Below are 17,832 nucleotides of genomic sequence, written 5' to 3' on the forward strand. Positions count from 1 at the left end.
TCTGAGAAGGTTACATTTATTATTTCTGCTCGTTTGCATTTGTTTGCATTGGTTCTATGCCCTATAACATGGTCAATCTTTGTGAATGTGCCATGTGCAGCTGAGAAGAAGGTGTATTCCTTTTTGTCCCTATTTATTTTTCTCCACATATCAATTAAATCTAATTTTTCTAGGACTTCATTCACCTCTCTTACCTCTTTCTTATTTATTTTTTGGTTTGATTTATCTTGATCTGAAAGAGGAATATTTAGATCTCCCACTAGTATGGTTTTACTATCTATTTCCTTCTTGAGCTCTGCCAGTTTCTCCTTTATGAATTTGGATGCTATGCCACTTGGTGTATATATATTGAGCAGTGTTATTCCTCATTGTTTATACTGCCTTTAATCAGGATGTAATGACCTTCCCTGTCTTTTTTAATCATATCTATTTTTACTTTGGCTTTGTCAGAAATCATAATAGCCACTCCTGCCTTCTTTTTCTCATTTGAAGCCCAAAAGATTTTGCTCAAGCCCTGAACCTTAAACTTGTGTATGTCTACCCACCTCATATGTGTTTCTTGTAGACAACATATGGTAGGATTTTGGTTTCTAATCCACTCTACTATTTGCTTCCGTTTTATGAGCGAGTTCATCCCATTCACATTCAGAGTTATAATCATCAGTTGTGCATTTGCTGACATTTTTGTATCCTCTCCTATTCCTACCTTCTTTTTCTTATACTATTTCCTTTTAAACCAGTGGTTTGGTATTAAGCTGCTATCCCTTATCCCCTCCCTTGATTAACTTCCCTTTCTACCCCCTCTCTTATTTTCCCCCCCTCTTTTTGTTTTTAAAGGCCTTATGAATTCCCTCCCCCTTCTTCTCCCCTCCCTTTTTTTGACCTCCCCACTCCCCTGCTCCCCTTGGTTTATCTCTTCTGACTTTCTCAGAAGGGTTAGATAAGAGTTTTATGTCCCAATGGATAGTAAAGCTACTCTTCCCTCTCCAGGTTGATTACACTGAGAGTAAGGTTTGATTATTACCTCTTAATGCTCTCTTCCTCTCCTTCTTATAATAGTATTTGTCCCCTCTCCTTCCCATGCCCTCTTTGTGTGTAATAAAACATCCTATTTTTCTTATTCACTCAAGTTCCTCTTGGTGTCCCCTACTAATCACCACCTGTTTCCCACCCCCCATTTCATCTTAGATTATTTACTGTTCCACCCTCACCCTGTGAATTATTCTTCTGATTACTATAATAGTGAATACTATAATAGTGAATAGAGTTCACTACAGAGAATTATATATAAAATTTCTCTACATAGGAATACAGATAATTAGATCTCACCGAGGCCCTTAAAAAGGCAAATTTAAAAATTATAAGTTTTCTTTCTTTCCCCTCTGTTTCTTATTTACCTTTTCATGTTTCTCTCAATTTTTGTGGTTGGATATCAAACTTTCCATCTAGCCCTGGTCTTTTCTGTGCAAATACTTGGAATTCTTCAATTTTGTTGAATGCCCATACTTTCCCCTGGAAATATATAGCCAATTTTGATGGGTAGTTGATCCGTGGTTGCAGGCCCAGCTCTCTTGCCTTTCTGAATATCGTATTCCAAGCCTTACGGTCTTTTAGCGTGGAGGCTGCCAGATCTTGTGTGATCCTGATTGGTGTTCCTTGATATTTGAATTGTCTCTTTCTGGCTTCTTGTAAGATTTTTTCTTTTGCTTGAAAGCTCTTGAATTTGGCAATTATATTCCTGGGCGTTTTCTTATCTGGATCGAATATCGTGGGTGTTCTATGGATCCTTTCAACGTCTATATTGCCCTCTTGTTGTAGGACTTCAGGGCAATTTTGCTGAATAATTTCTGTTAGTATGGAGTCCAGGTTTCTATTAATTTCTGGTTTTTCTGGAAGACGAATTATTCTCAAATTTTTTCTTCTATACTGGTTTTCTTGGTCTGTCACTCTCTCATTGAGATATTTCATGTTTCCTTCTATTTTTTCAGTCTTTTGACTTTGTTTTATTTGTTCTTGTTGTCTTGAGAGATCATTAGCTTCTAATTGCTCAATTCTAGCCTTTAGGGATTGGTTTTCGGCTATAATCTTTCGGTTTTCAGCTATAATCTTCTGGTTTTCATTTTCGCTCTGGTCATTTCTGGTGTTCAATTTCCTTATCAGTTCATTTGATTTCTGAGCCTCACTTTCCAATTGCAAGATTCTACCTTTTAAACTGTTATTTTCTTGCCACATCTCTTCCATTTTCTTCAAAATCTCAGTTTTGAACTCTTCCATAGCTTGTGACCCGTTTTCCTTATTTGAAGTGGGTCCGGATGCTTGTTTGTTCTCTTCCTCTGTTTGCTCGGTTGTCTGGATTTTCTCTGTGTAAAAGTTGTCGAGTGTTAAAGACTTCTTTTGCTTGTTGTTAATCTTTCTCTTCTGAACTTCCTGAGTCTGGGTAGCCATCATTAACCCAGTAGCTTCTCAGCTTTATCCTTGCACTCAGGGTCTGTCCCCAGTCTTTTGGCTCCTGAGGTCTGAGGTCTGGTTTTTTCCAAGGTCTAGCCCCCTGGTGGACCCCCTTGCTTGATCCTCTGCTGGACGTTCCTTTACAAGTCTCAGGGTGCTGCTTCCACAGTTATATACCCGTCTGCACTGGTTCCCCACTCAGGGTTTCAGAGCTTTAACTTGTGGCTGTGTCTGCCTCCACCCACGCCTCCGCCTGCGCCTGCTCTCTGAGCCCGCGCTCAGAGTTCATGTGCGTTCTTTAGCTTTTTGGGGTCCCAAATATTGCTGCTCTCAGGAACAGGCCCTGGAGCTGCCAATGACTCGATGGGTGCCCCAAACTTGCTCTATTACTTTTTAGCTGGCTTTGGCGTTATAGGTGGTGTGTGTAGAGGGGGTGGGGGTGGGGTGGTTGCTCAGCCCGCGATTTAGTGAGAGCTGTTTCACCCCTTTATAGCATGGAAATGTCCCGATTCCAAGTACCTTCCACTCTGCACCCTGTTGTGGGGTTCCTCCTTTCATCTGGACTTGTTTTTATGTCCCCTTGAGGAGTCTTGTGTGTTTCGGTCAGGAGAGGTTAAGAGCTGCTTTTTACTCTGCCACCATCTTAACCTGGAAGTCCTTGTGGCGAAATTTTATTCTTGGTCAGGGAGGATTTTCGTGGTGAAATGGCAAGCTGCTGCCCTGGTTACTCCTCCATCTTGGCTCCACATTCCATTCTGAAAACTGTGTGAATGACTATGTCATTTCAGTACCAAACAGCACTTTTTTAAATAGAAAGAACTGGAAAACATAGCCAAGATGGCAGACTGTGTTATAGGGGTGCAAATTGGTGAACCCCTGAGTTCGGGAAGGAAACCATTCTCAAGAATGAGAGGACTCCAAACTTAGTTTAAAAGCAAAAAGAAAGATTTATTAGTAAGATAGGATTAAGACAGCATGAGTGGAGGAGCCATGGGAGGCTGCCCACAAATCCCTCAATCCTGGGGATTATATATTTTTACAATTGTGGGGATGTGATGCTGTGTCATGATGAGGATGTGATTCTAGAGTGGTAAACACTCAGGTATTCGGTGGCAGGGGTGGTCATATGATCAGGGTCTGCCTGGAGACATAAGGGGTGACCCGCATAGTTTAGGGGACAGATGGATGTCTGAGATGTACAACTTGATGTTATCGAGGAGGTGTATTTCTTTATCTATCTCAACTTAAAGGAATTCCAAGGAAAAGAACTATTGAATTAATAAATAAGACTAGAAGCTGGTATTTTGAAAAAACAGATAAAATAGACAAAGTACTGGTCAATCTTATAAAAAAAAGGAAAGAAGAAAAACAAATTGACAGCATCAAAGATGAAAAGGGAGACCTTACCTCTAATGAAGGGGAAATTAAGGCAATCATTAAAAACTATTTCACCCAATTATATGGCAATAAATATAGAAATGTAAGAGATATGGATGAATATTTACAAAAATATAAATTGCCTACATTAGCAGCAGAAGAAATAGAATACCTAAATAATCCCATATCAGAAAAAGAAATTGAATAAGCCATCAAAGAACTCCCTAAGAAAAAATCACCAGGACCTGATGGATTCCCAAGTGAATTCTATCAGACATTCAAAGAGCAACTAATCCCAATACTATACAAATTATTTGATATGATAAGCAAAGAAGGAGTCCTACCAAATTCCTATTATGACACAAATATGGTACTGATTCCAAAGCCAGGGAGATCAAAAACAGAGAAAGAAAACTATAGACCAATCTCCCTAATGAACATAGATGCAAAAATCCTAAATAGACTCCAGCAAGTAATTAAGAAGATCATCCACCATGATCAGGTGGGATTTATACCAGGAATACAAGGATGGTTCAACATTAGGAAAACCATCCATATAATTGACCATATCAACAGTCTAACAAACAAAAATCACATATATCTCAATAGATGCTGAAAAAGCCTTTGACAAAATACACCATCCATTCCAGTTGAAAACACTGAAAAGTATAGGACTAGAAGGACCTTTCCTAAAAATAATAAACAGTATATACCTAAAAGCATCAACAAACATCATATGCAATGGGGATAAATTAGAAGCCTTCCCAATAAGATCAGGAGTGAAACAAGGATGCCCATTATCACCTCTACTATTCAACATAGTACTAGAAACACTAGCAGTAGCAATTAGAGAAGAAAAAGAAATTGAAGGTATCAAAATAGGCAAGGAGGAGTCTAAGCTATCACTCTTTGCAGATGATATGATGGTCTACTTAAAAAATCCTAGAGAATCAACTAAGAAGGTTGTAGAAATAATCAACAACTTTAGCAAAGTTGCAGGATACAAAATAAATGTACATAAATCATCAGCATTTCTCTATATTTCCAACACATTAAAGCAGCAAGAGATAGAAAGAGAAACACCATTTAAAATCACCCTAGACAATATAAAATACTTGGGAATCTATCTACCAAAACAAACATAGCAATTATATGAAAACAACTACAAAACACTTTCCAAACGATTAAAACTAGATCTAAACAATTGGAAAAACATTGATTGCTCATGGGTAGGATGAGCTAACATAATAAAAATGACAATTCTACCCAAAATAATTTACCTATTTAGCGCCATACCTATCAAATTACCAAAAAACTTCTTTACTGAATTAGGAAAAACTATAACAAATTTCATTTGGAATAACAAAAGATCAAGAATATCAAGGGAAATAATGAAAAAAAATGTGAAGGAAGGGGGCCTAGCAGTACCAGATATTAAACTATACTACAAAGCAGCAGTCATCAAAACAATATGGTACTGGCTAAGAGATAGAAGGGAGGATTAGTGGAATAGACTTGGTGTTAATGTGTATGAAGACAGTGTATGATAAACCCATAGAGCCCAACTTTTGGGACATGAATCCACTATTTGACAAAAACTGCTGGGAAATTTGGAAAACAATATGGGAGAGATTAGGTTTAGATCAACATCTCACACCCTACACCAACATAAATTCAGAATGGGTGAATAACTTGAATATAAAGAGGGAAACTATAAATAAGTTAAGTGAACACAAAATAGTATACCTGTCAGATTTCTGGGAAAGGAAAGATTTTAAAACCAAGCAAGAGTTAGAGAAAATTACAAAATGTAAAATAAATTATTTTGATTATATAAAACTAAAAAGCTTTTGTACAAACAAAAACAATGTAGTCAAAATCAGAAGGGAAACAACAAACTGGGAAAAAATCTTTATAACGAAAAACTCTGACAGGGGTCTAATCACTCAAATATACAAGGAGTTAAAGCAATTGTATAAAAAATCAAGCCATTCCCCAATTGATAAATGGGCAAGAGACATGAATAGGCAATTTTCAGGTAAAGAAATCAAAAGTATCAATAAGCACACGAGAAAGTGTTCTAAATCTCTAATAATTAGAGAAATGCAAATCAAAACAACTCTGAGGTATCACCTCACACCTAGCAGATTGGCTAAAGTGAAAGACGGGGAGAGTGATGAATGTTGGAGGGGATGTGGCAAAATTGGGACATTGATGCATTGCTGGTGGAGTTGTGAACTGATCCAACCATTCTGGCTAGCAATTTGGAACTATGCTCAAAGGGCTATAAAAAAATGCCTGCCCTTTGATCCATCCATACCATTATTGGGATTGTACCCCAAAGAGATCATAAATAAACAGACTTGTACGAAAATATTTATAGCTGTGCTTTTTGTGGTGGCAACAAACTGGAAAAGGAGGATATGCCCTTCATTTGGGGAATGGCTGAACAAATTGTGGTATATGCTGGTGATGGAATACTATTGTGCTAAAAGGAATAATAAACTAGAGGAGTTCCAGCTGAACTGGAAAGACCTCCAGGAATTGATGCAGAGTGAGAGGAGCAGAGCCAGAAGAACATTGTACACAGAGGCTGATATACTATGGTAAAATAGAATGTAATGGACTTCTGTACCAGCAGCAATGCAATGACACAGGACAGTTCTGAGGGATTTATGGTAAAGAACACTACCCACATTCAAAGGAAGAACTGCAAAAGAAGAAACACATAAGAAAAACAACTGCTTGAACGCATGGTTTGAGGTGGACATGATTGGGGATGTAAACTTGAAACTACCACACCAATGCAACTATCAACAATTTGGAAATAGGTCTTGATCAATGACACATGTTAAAACCAGTGGAAATGTGCTTCGTCCATGGGTGGGGGGAGAGCAGGGGGTTGAAGGGGAAAGTAGGAGCATGAATCATGTAACCATGTTAAAAATGAATATTAATAAATGTTTTAAAAATTTAAATAAAAAATTAGACAAACAGAAACACATGATTCCATGAGACATCAAGAAACAATTTTTAAAAACAATGGAATGAAAAATTAGAAGAAAATGTGAAATATCTCATAGGAAAACAACTGATATCAAGACTAGATGGAGACATAATTTAAAGTATTGTACTCTCTTAAAGCCATAATTATAGAAATATTCTAGACATCTTATTTCAAGAAATTATTAAGGAAAGCTATCCTAATATTTAGGTCCAGCTAGATTGAAGTAGAAATTGAAAGAATCCACACATAACTTCATTAAAGGAACTCCAAAGACAAAACTCACAGGAAATTTATAGCCAAATCCAATGTTCCCAGTTCAAGGGGAAAATATTGTAAACAGCCAGAAAGATACAATTCCAATATCATAGAGTCTCAGTCAGGACCACACAACATTTAGCAACTTCTATCTTAAAGAAGTGGTTGACTTGGCATATGATAGTCTGGAAGGCAAAGTAGTTAGAATTACAACTAAGTATAACATATCCAGCAAAACGTTTCCTTTGGAGGGAAAAAAAATCAGTATTTATGAAATAGAGGACTTTCAAGCATTCCTTGTAAAAAGACCAGAGCTGAATAGAAAATCTAACACAAGACTCAAGAGAAGCATAGAAAGGTGAACAAGAAAAAGAAATCATGAAGGATTCTATAAGATTAAACTGCTTACATTCCTACATCAGAAAATGATACATGTAACTCCTAATATCTTTATCATTGTTAGGGTAGTTAGAAGGAGTCTATATAGACAGAGGGCATAGGAGTGAGTCAATTAGGTTTGAATAATCTAAAAAAATTGGAGAGGTAAGGAAAGAAAGAAGGTTTCACTGAGAGAGAGGGTAAGGGAAATGAAGAATGGAGGATATTTTATCAAAAATGTTCTAATGCCTCTTTTAACATATACAATGAAGAAGTTTTCCAATGGTGGGGAAAATGGAGATGAAATGGTAGGCAATACTTGAACCTTGATTGAATCAGAATTGTTTTCAATAGCGAAGAATATAATTATAGACCCTCAGTTGTCTATGGAAATCTATCTTACCAACATATAATTAAATGGTCAAGAGAATAAGAGAAGGGGGCAAGGAGATAATATGTAGGGCAGACTAAGGGGGACAGAAGTCAGAAACAAAAGTGAACAAGAAATCAAATCTATTTATTATTGTATAAAAAAACTCTAAATCACTATTGATTGGAATCACACAAATTAAACTTACTCTGAGGTACCCATTGTATTTATAAGAAATGGCAAATGCTTAAGGCAATGTTTGGATAAAAGGGATAATAATGAATAGTTGATAGAGGTGTGAACCAGTACAGCTCTCCAGGAGAACAATTTATTATATGCCCAAAGAGCTATGAAACTGTGTGTTCCTTTGGCTCAGAAGTACTATTAATACCTATGTATCCCAAAGAGATGAATGAAAAAGGAAAAAAAAATCTGTATATACAAAAATATTTATAGTAGCTCTTTTGGGGATGGCAAAGAATTAGAAATTGATGGTATGCCCATCAATTAGGGAATAGATGAACAAAGTGAATTATATATTGTGAAAGAAAACTATTTAGGTGTAAGAAATATTAAGGGGCATGATTACCAAAATATTGTAAGAACAATATGAACTGAGGCAAGCTGAAATGAGCAGAACTAGGAGATAATTGGACACAGTAAGAAAAATGTAGTATTAACGCTGGTATATGAAAGACTTAGCTACTCTGATCAATAAATGATTCAAGATATTTCAGGACTCATGAGGAAAACTGCTATTGACCTCCAGCACATGCACTGATGATTTCTGAGTACAAATTGAAGTATAATTCTCTCACATTCTCTATTTTCTTGCTTTTAATAAAACAAGACTAACATGAAAATGTTTTACAAGATTTCATATGTATAATTGGTATCTTATTACTTTCCATCTCAGTAGCTAGGAGAAATGGGGAATAAAGAGAATTTGGGACTCAAAATTTTTTTCAAATCTTCAAAAAGGAATAATAATATTTTTAAAAACAGAGAGGGACAGCTATTTGACTCAGTGGATAGAGAGCCAAGTCTGGAGATGGGACATCCTTGGTTCAAATATATTCTCAGACACTTAGTTTTGTGACTCTGACCTAGTCACTTAATTTCAGTTGCCAACTCTTATCACTCTTCTTTGTGCAAAGCAATACTTATTATTGATTCTAAGAGAGAAGGTAGGAGTTTTAAAATAAAGAGAAATAGAGGGACAAAGACAGAGACAAAGAGAGAAAGAGATAGACATTATTCAACAGCACACCTAAAGAATCAGAAGAACAAGGTGGCAAGTATTGTGAAAGGAGGATAATACTACCCCAAGAATCCCTGACATGAAGCCTAGGTACAGCAACAATCACATTAACTATATAGGCTTTGGCAACACTATAATCAATTCTCATTAAAAGGACAAAATCATTCCAGAGTTTTCTCAGAGAAACAACAAATGGAGAGAAAACAACCTTAATGAGCAGAAGGAAATTATTCAGCAAACAAACAATGAGAAGAAGTTGTTTTTTACCTGAGAAGTTTCTTAGCAAAAAATATGCATTTCTATTGTAGAACTGACCCACTGCCTGCAGGAATAGTATAAAAATCTCCATGGACATGCTGCCAAACACACTCACAAAATTTACTTGTGTACACTGGTGTCCTACCACATAGTGGTGACCAGCCAACATTTGAATTCCATTCTAAAACTAATGTGATTCTGTTAATTCAGTCTCAAACAGCATTGATTAAAGGAGACAGGGCCAAACCACCTGCATAGAGCATCAGAAGGCCAGGATGCCAATAGTAATGGAAGGAGGAGATTAATGACTTTGAAGCCAGGATAGGACAACAAACACAATAATATAATGTTGTATGGATAAATGCTGTGGGAATACTATAATTTCTAATTAGAAGAAAGACATAGTGGCAGAGCCATCTCAAAGAAACAGCCAATGGAGGCAAAACATCTTTAATGAGCTGGAGGAATTATTCTCAGGCAACAATGTCAAGAATGTGTTGTTGTTTGGCAAGTTTATTATTGGAAATAGGAATTTCCTTGTGGATCTGCCATGCCTCCTGCTGACAGAGTATAAAAGACCCTGGGCAGAGAGTGCCATACATACTCACACAACCTTGCCTTGACATCCATTCAAATCTGTGGATCCTGATACAATGAGCTACTACGGAGGATACTATGGAGGCCTGGGCTATGGCTATGGCTCTGGTTATGGCTGTGGATGTGGCTGCTGTCCTGGCCTAGGCTATGGCTTTGGAGGCTGTGGCTATGGAGGCCTGGGCTATGGAGGCTATGGCTATGGTAGCTGTGGCTATGGCTGCTACCGCCCCTTCTGCTGTAGAAGGTATTATTCCTGTGGCTGCTACTGAAAAAACACTTGCTCCTGGCTTCTCGTGGAATCCCTGTTCTCCTCTGCTTTTGAGCTAATTCCACAGCTTAAGGACATCCCATTCCAACTGCCTCTACAGCTGAGTGACTTTGAGGACCTACAAAACCAGGACCTTGGAATCCCTCTGGAGCACTCAGGTGCTTAGAAGCAGGGAGACTCATACTTCTGAGTAATGATGTATAATCTCACCTTTCATGAGGAAGCCTCCCTTCAACAACAGTTTATTTCAGCAAATTTACTCAGTTGTCTGTTCCCTTGTTCTAATAAACTTGTTCCACTGGCTTAGCAAAACTGTTTTCACCTCTCCTCCTTCATTTCACTGTGCTTGTCCAAGACCCATATTTTCCCCCAGGAGCCATAGCCCTTCACCCATATTCTGTGCCCACATAGATAGGGTTTTGTCTTCAAGATTTCTCAGTAACACATGCATTCATCACCTCATTCTCATTCTTTATGACCTCCAGATCCAAGGAGTCCCTGATCACTGTCACAATGTTGTTTAGTCCATTGCTTATGTAGCAGTCTTCCACCATTTTGTTATCACTGTTGATCTTGCATTTTGGGAACAACACACACACTAATTGTACAACAAAACACGGCCAAAGAAAGTCATATATCAAGTCTGAATATTGTCAAGGAACCTTGTCTTTTAGGTGTTTGCCATCTTCTCCTGCCACCTGCTCATCCTGCCCAACTTATAATACTGCTCTTGATTTGAGGCCACATGTCCACAGACAAATGGACTCAATGTTGGAAGGATGCCTGCAAAACACTCAAAAGTTTTGTGTCCTATTTTGGGAATTTTTTTGCAAAGATATTGGAAGGTTTTGCCATTTCCTTCTTCAGTTAATTTTATAGGTGAGAAAATTCAAGCACACAGGGTTAAGTGACTTGCCCAGAATCACATAGCTAAAAAGGTTTGATTTTAATTCAGGTCTTCCTAACTCGAGACCTAACATTCTATCCTTTGTGCTACTATCCTGCCCAAACATCTGAGAAAAGGGAGTTTATTCTTTGTTGCTCCACAGCATGAATACAGGCATTTAAATTTCTCCATTCCAAAAGTCAATGTGGCCCTCAAAATCCTATCACTTGGGAAAAGTCTTGAAAAAAATCAGAGTGGAAAAACTCTACCTAGCACATACTAATAAGAACTTAATAAATGTTCATTGATTGAATTTGTTTAGGTAGTAAAGGAAACCGTAAAAGTACCAACAGATCTAATGCCTCCTATTATTAACTTCAAACTGAAAGGATGGGATTTGTGCAAGGGGGATATGACAAAAGGAGCCAGAGAAGGAGTTGCTGACAGTTAGTGACAGTTGAGACCAGAGAGAATTCTGGGTATTTCTCTGGAATAGGAAAGGAGAAGAGAGGTCTTTGGGGTGGAGGACTATGAGGAGAGAGGAGGACATCCCAGCTCAGATCCAGTTCTGAGGGCTTCCTGAGGATATTTCTTTTGGAAACTGAAACCCTGATTCCCTGATCAAAGCCATTCCATCGCATCTCATCCATCAAGACTTCAACCATCGAGTTAGCTAAGTTTTTGGACTCCATTTTGGGAGCAATCTCTTAGTCTCCCAGTGTATATTCAGTCCCAGGGGAGTGCTGGAAGAGAGATTCATCTTACAGACTCTCTCTCTGTCTCCCATCTATCAAACATTGGTTATAGGCTCTTTTTTATTATTACAAAACTAATTTCTATTGCTATATATTCCTTCTTAGTTTTATTTTTCATTCACAAATAGGGTGCCTGTTTCTTTGTTTCCACTTAATTTTCTATGGAAAAGCCCTTATTAGTTTGCTATTAAATGTCTCATAAAACATACCTCTAAAAGAATCATCAAGGCTTTGCCAGGAGACTTTCTATGGAGGTCACTTTATTTTTTTTAAAAAACCTTTACCTTCCATCTTGGAGTCAATACTGTGCATTGGTTCCAAGGCAGAAGAGTGGTAAGGGTAGGCAATGGGGGTCATATGACTAGCCCAGGGTCACACAGCTGGGAAGTGTGGAGGTCACTTTAAAGGAAAACAGTCCTTCAGGAAGAAACACTTTTCTTTGTTGGATGGCTTTCATTAGGCAAAGAATATTGTAGGCTCTTTAGGAAAGTCAAAAATTTTTTGAAAGAAAGGCCACATCTGCATTAAAGTTCTCCTGCCTGAAGCCAAACAGAACAGATCTATTATTTATACTAAGTGATGTCCATCAATATATCTTAAGATAACTTGCATATCCTTGGAATGTCCACTAAGTTGAAGAACTCCATTTCTTTTAAATGAACAAGAGACTGATGTGGAAGCCCTTCTACCAACTAGGATTGACTCCTCTAGATTCTTTCTAGAATGGTCAATTTATAAAAATGCACTGAGCACTACAGGTTGAAAGATGGATCGTTACCTTCTTTTCCTGATCATTAGTCGCATATACTCTTTTATGCAATCTCAAAGTCTCATTGTTATTTCTGGCTGTCATATGACGTTTTGTAGGGTTCATTAAATCCTTTAGAATATAGGTGTGAGTGACTTGGAAGCTAGGAGGAGAACTGAGACATCTAATTCTACCCTAAGCACCTAGAGTTCATTTTTCCCCTAATCGGTTAAAGCCCTGAACACTTCACAACCAGAGAAATTCAGCCCAACTTCTCTTCTTTACACTCTGCCCTTCTGTTTGTGACTTCTTCAATTTCCATTGGCTCAGTTACCTGTCCCCTGACAATCATTACCCCATCTCCTGTTCCAGGTCTAGCTAGCATTTCCCTTGGTCTAACTTGGTCAGCTAGCTGTCTACATATACCTGGAAAGCAAGTTCATAACAACAATCACACTATCAACACTTCCTACTGTTTCCATATTTCTGAGGTTTGGAAGCCTGCTTAGAATCTCTAGCTGCTCCTTACATGATCTTTGAAAATCTTGGACATCCAGTTCCTGATATCCACTTTCAATCACATATTATCTCTCAAAAATATGCAATAATATCTTCATGGCAATTTAAGGGCCTCTTCTGAGTCTTCCTTCATGATCCTACTTCAGCTTTTGACATCACTCATCAACCAGTGCTATTGAGTGTCCCCACTGATCTACTTGTCTGACTGTTCCTTCCCAATTATCTTAGCTAGAATATAATGCAAGCCATGTTAACTAATTGGGACAGACACTCTGTCTTATGATCTCTTCTCTTTTCTCCCCATTATACTCTCCCACACTCCTTACCTAAAAGCTATTCAGTGAGCTTCTTTATCTCTCTCATTCACTGCCACATCTAGATGTCTAGGAATGCATCTCTCCTAAGCTCCAGTCCCATATCATGAACTATCTAATTATACTTTTTCAACAGAATATACTGTAATGATCTCAAAGCCCCCAAATATAAAGCAGAGCTTTTCATCTTAGACTCCCAAAGCAATCTTTCTTCCAAACATACCAATGTTTTAAGTGGAAACTGGAGGTAACAATCCAGACAAACTCTTCCATCATTCCCCTCAAAATATATTTAAAATAATACCGCAAATCTAAATCTAGAGCAACAGAGCAAAGAAAAGACAGAGTGCGATATTTGAAAGTTAAAAGAACTTAGGACATTGGCAGATGAGATCCTTGACAACGCCAGCTGCATTGGAGAAAGTTTTTATAAAAGCAGGAGCAACAACTTCAAGAGTTTTCAGGTCAGAAATAGTAAAGGGGTCTGAAAACAAGTCAGAAAGAGATTACAAGGGATTAAAGGGACTATAGTGCCTAGTATACTTAGTATCAATTATAAGACAGAGCAAAAGATGTTATTTTTAATTATTTATTTATTTAGATCATTTTTCCATGGTTACATGATTCATTTTCTTCCCTTTCCTTCTTCCCTCCCCTCTCCTGGAGATAACAAGAAAATCCACTGCGTTTTACATGTATCATTATTCAAAACCTATTTCCATGTTATTCATATTTGCAGTAGAGTGATCTTTTAATGCCAAAACCCTAATCATATCCCATTGAATCATGTGATCAATCTAATGTTTTTCTTCTGTGTTTCTATTCCCACAGTTCTCTGGATGTGGATAGCATTATTTCTCATGTTCCTCTGTAGTGTTATGTATCATTGCATTGCTACTAGCAGAAAAGTCTGTTACATTTAATTGCACCACAATTTTTAAGTTTCTGTGTATGATGTTCTCCTGGTTCTGCTCCTTTCACTCTGCATCACTTCCTGGAGGTCTTTCCAGTTCACATGGAATCCTCCAGTTCATCATTTCAGCACAATAGTATTCCATCATCTTCAAATATCATAATTTGTTCAGTCTTTCCCCAATCAATGGGCACCCCCTTATTTTCCAATTCTTTGTCACCACAAAGAGTGCTACTACAAATATTTTTGTACATGTATTTTAAAAAAACTCCAAAAGACATTTTTTAAGAAATTAAATCTATTCAGAGTTCTATTGGGAAATAATCTGAATCAATACTGATTAGGGCGATGCAAATTAAAATTGCTCTTAAGTACCACCTTACACTTATCAGAAATGGCAAAAACTGAAAGACATCTGTGGAAAATGAGACACTAATGAATCATTGATGGAGTTGTGAACTTGAGAACAATTTAGAGTTACATCTAAAGAGTTATAAGACTGTATTCTTTTACCCCAGTAATACTACCACTAATTGCATATTACAAAGAGATTTTTAAAAAGGAAAAGAACCTATACATATAAAAATTTTTAATTGCAGCTCTTTTTGTGGTGGCAAAAAATTTGAAATTGCTGGTATGCCAATCAACTAGGGAATGGCTGAACAAAGTGAAGAATATCATGTGATATACTATTTAGCTAGAAGAAATATTGATGGAGATGGTTTTAGAAAAATTTAGTAAGACCAATATGAACTGAGACAAATTAAAATGAGCAAGATTAGGCAATCATTGTACATAGTAAGAGCAATATTATAATAATGATGGGCTCTGAGATTTGTCTACTCTAATCAATAAAATGATCCAAGACAATTCAAAAGGGCTCATGACAAAAATCACCATGCTGTTCCAGAGTGTGAACTGATGAACTCACAGTGCAAACTGAAATATAATTTTTTCACTTTTTCTATTTTTCTTGATTTTTAAATTCTTACCTTCAGTCTTAGAATCAAAACTAAGTATTCATTCCAAACCAAAAGACTGGTAAGAGCTAGGCATTTGAGGTTAGCTGACTTGTCCAGGGTCACATGGCCAGGAAGTGTCTGAGAGAAGATTTGAATCCAGGATCTCTCATTTCCAGGTCTGACTCTGTTTCCACTGAGGTATGCCTGCCTGCCTCTTTTGTTTTGTTTTAAAAGCATGCTTAATATAAAAATATATTTTGTGTAACTTCACATATATAATGACTATCATTTTGATATCCATTTCATTGGCTGGAAATGAGGTTGGAAGATGAAAAAAAGTTGAAACTAAAACTAAATGTTTAAATCTTAAAAAAATGAATAAATGATTTTTTTTCAAGAGAGAAATGGTCAAATAGGTGGCTCAGCAGATAGAAAGCCAAGCCTAGAGATTGGAGGTCCTGGATTCAAATTTATTCTCTGACAATTCTTAGCTGTGTAACTCTGGCAATTCAATTAATCCTAATCATCTAGCCCTTTCTACTCTTCTGTCTTGGAAACAATACTTAGTATTATTCTAAGAGACAAGGTAGTAGTTTTGTGGTTTTTTTAAAAAAAAACAGAAAAGAAGGGAGAGAGAGAAAAAGAGAGAGGGAGAGAAAGGATTCAACAGCCCACCTAAAGAATCAGAAGGCCTGGTGGGCAAGCAAAATGGAAGAATGTTAATGCTGCCTAGGGAATCTATACCATGAAAACAACACTCACATTAACTATATAGACATTGGCAACACTAAAATTGTTTCTCATTACAAGGATGAGATCTGGCCAAAGTCATCCCAGAGAAATAACAAAAGGACATAAAACAACCTTAAAGAGCTGGAGGAAATTATCTCACAGAGCAAACAATGAGAAGAATGTCATGTTTACCTGAGAAGTTTATTAGTGAGAAATATGCATTTCTTCTGTGGATCTGCCCCACTTCCTGCTGGAATTGTATAAAAATCCCCATGCAGGTGGTGCCAAACACATTCAATCAAACTACCATTGATATCTAACCAACTCTGAGCATCCTGACACGATGTGCTGTTATGGCAGCTACTATGGGGGCCTGGGCTATGGCTATGGCTCTGGTTATGGCTGTGGATGTGGCTGCTTCCGTGGCTTAGGCTATGGCTTTGGTAGCTGTGGCTGTGGAGGCCTGGGCTATGGTGGCTATGGCTATCGAGGCTATGGTTATGGCTGCTGCCGCCCATCTTGTTGTGGAAGATATTATTCCTGTGGCTACTACTGAACAACCACTCATTCCTGGCCTCTCACAGAATCCTTGTTCTCTCATGCTTTAAGCTAATTCCATGGCATTTTAAGAACAGCAGATTCCACCAGCCTGTACAGCAAGGGGACATGGAAGAGCCATCACAATGGATGGAGCTTGCATGGCTACAAGGTAGCAGAGACCAAGAAGACCCAGGACCCATCCTTCTAGGAAATGAAGCAAAATCTCCCCTTTCATAAGCAGACTCCTTCAATAAAAAGCTCATTTCTAGCAAGTTACTCAACTTTAGTGAAACATGGCTGAGGGATCTGTTGTGATGTTTTAATAAATTCGTTTCATTGGCTTAGAAAAACTGTTTTCACTTCTCCTCCTTGACCTCTCAGTACTTGGCTTTCAGCCTCACAGCATGAAGAGATTTTCAACCTTCTGTTGATTTCAGAACATTTATTTTCCAGTTCATCTTTCCAATGAGGTGACATTTATGAAGATTTCTATTTTTAAAAAAACATATCTTTTCCTTAAATGTCTTTCTAAGATTTATTTCTATAGTATTTAAATGTCATTACTTCATAATATCTGGGCCTCACTTTTCCCAGGCAGAGTATATATCTCTATAAGCCATGGCTTATATCTCTCACAGTTCTTCCACCTTCTGTGTGCATATGGAGAAGGTTGCTCATTGCTTCATGCTCCATTTTCCACCATATCCAGATCCACAGTATTCCTGATGACTATCAGAACATGAATTAGCCAACCAAACACTTGTCTAGTTCTCTTCCACAAATTATCACCCACCTATTTTATGCTTTTTAGCACAGCACATATGAATGGTACACCACAAATATTATACAAGAGAGTCATATACCTTACTGGAAGGTTGCCATGAAACCACAAGCTCCTCCACCCACCTGAACTGTAATGAAACTTACAGTATTGTCCTGAGGAGAAAACTTCCTGTCCAGTGGGAAAATTGATTCATTGTTTTTTCTCTTTGTGAATTTTTAATATTCCAATAATATATAAAAACAATTACATTCATTTAAAAATTTTTAAAATACAAATTATTTACCCCTCTGTTTTCCCTTACCCATTCCTTAGAAGATGAGTAATTTTTGAAAAAGTTTCTTAATTTAATTTTTTTAATTTATCTTTAATTTATTTCAATAACAAATTGACACATAAGTTTTCCAAAGTTATATGATTTATGTCATTTCCTTCCCCTCTTCCCTCCCTCCTGCCTTCTAGT

At 37.3% G+C, this 17,832-nt stretch overlaps 1 protein-coding gene across 1 annotated transcript; it reads left to right on the top strand.

The window, feature by feature from the left end:
* Positions 1 to 10,007: 10,007 nt before the first annotated feature.
* LOC123241652 (keratin-associated protein 19-3-like) lies at positions 10,008 to 16,604 on the top strand. The gene is made up of 2 exons (XM_044669239.1): positions 10,008 to 10,195; positions 16,409 to 16,604. Exons 1-2 carry the CDS (start codon positions 10,008 to 10,010, stop codon positions 16,602 to 16,604), a joined length of 384 nt encoding a protein of 127 aa, XP_044525174.1.
* The last annotated feature ends 1,228 nt before the right edge of the window (positions 16,605 to 17,832 follow it).

The sequence above is a fragment of the Gracilinanus agilis genome, chromosome 3 (assembly GCF_016433145.1).
Source record: "Gracilinanus agilis isolate LMUSP501 chromosome 3, AgileGrace, whole genome shotgun sequence".
Classification (NCBI taxonomy): domain Eukaryota; kingdom Metazoa; phylum Chordata; class Mammalia; order Didelphimorphia; family Didelphidae; genus Gracilinanus; species Gracilinanus agilis.

What these genes read in the sequence shown, in the direction of transcription:
- LOC123241652 (XM_044669239.1), top strand. Translation starts at nt 10,008, where the DNA reads ATGAGCTACTACGGAGGATACTATGGAGGCCTGGGCTATGGCTATGGC. An exon ending in CGCCCCTTCTGCTGTAGAAG is followed by an intron (nt 10,196 to 16,408) that starts GTATTATTCCTG and finishes CTGTTATGGCAG; the next exon opens with CTACTATGGGGGCCTGGGCT.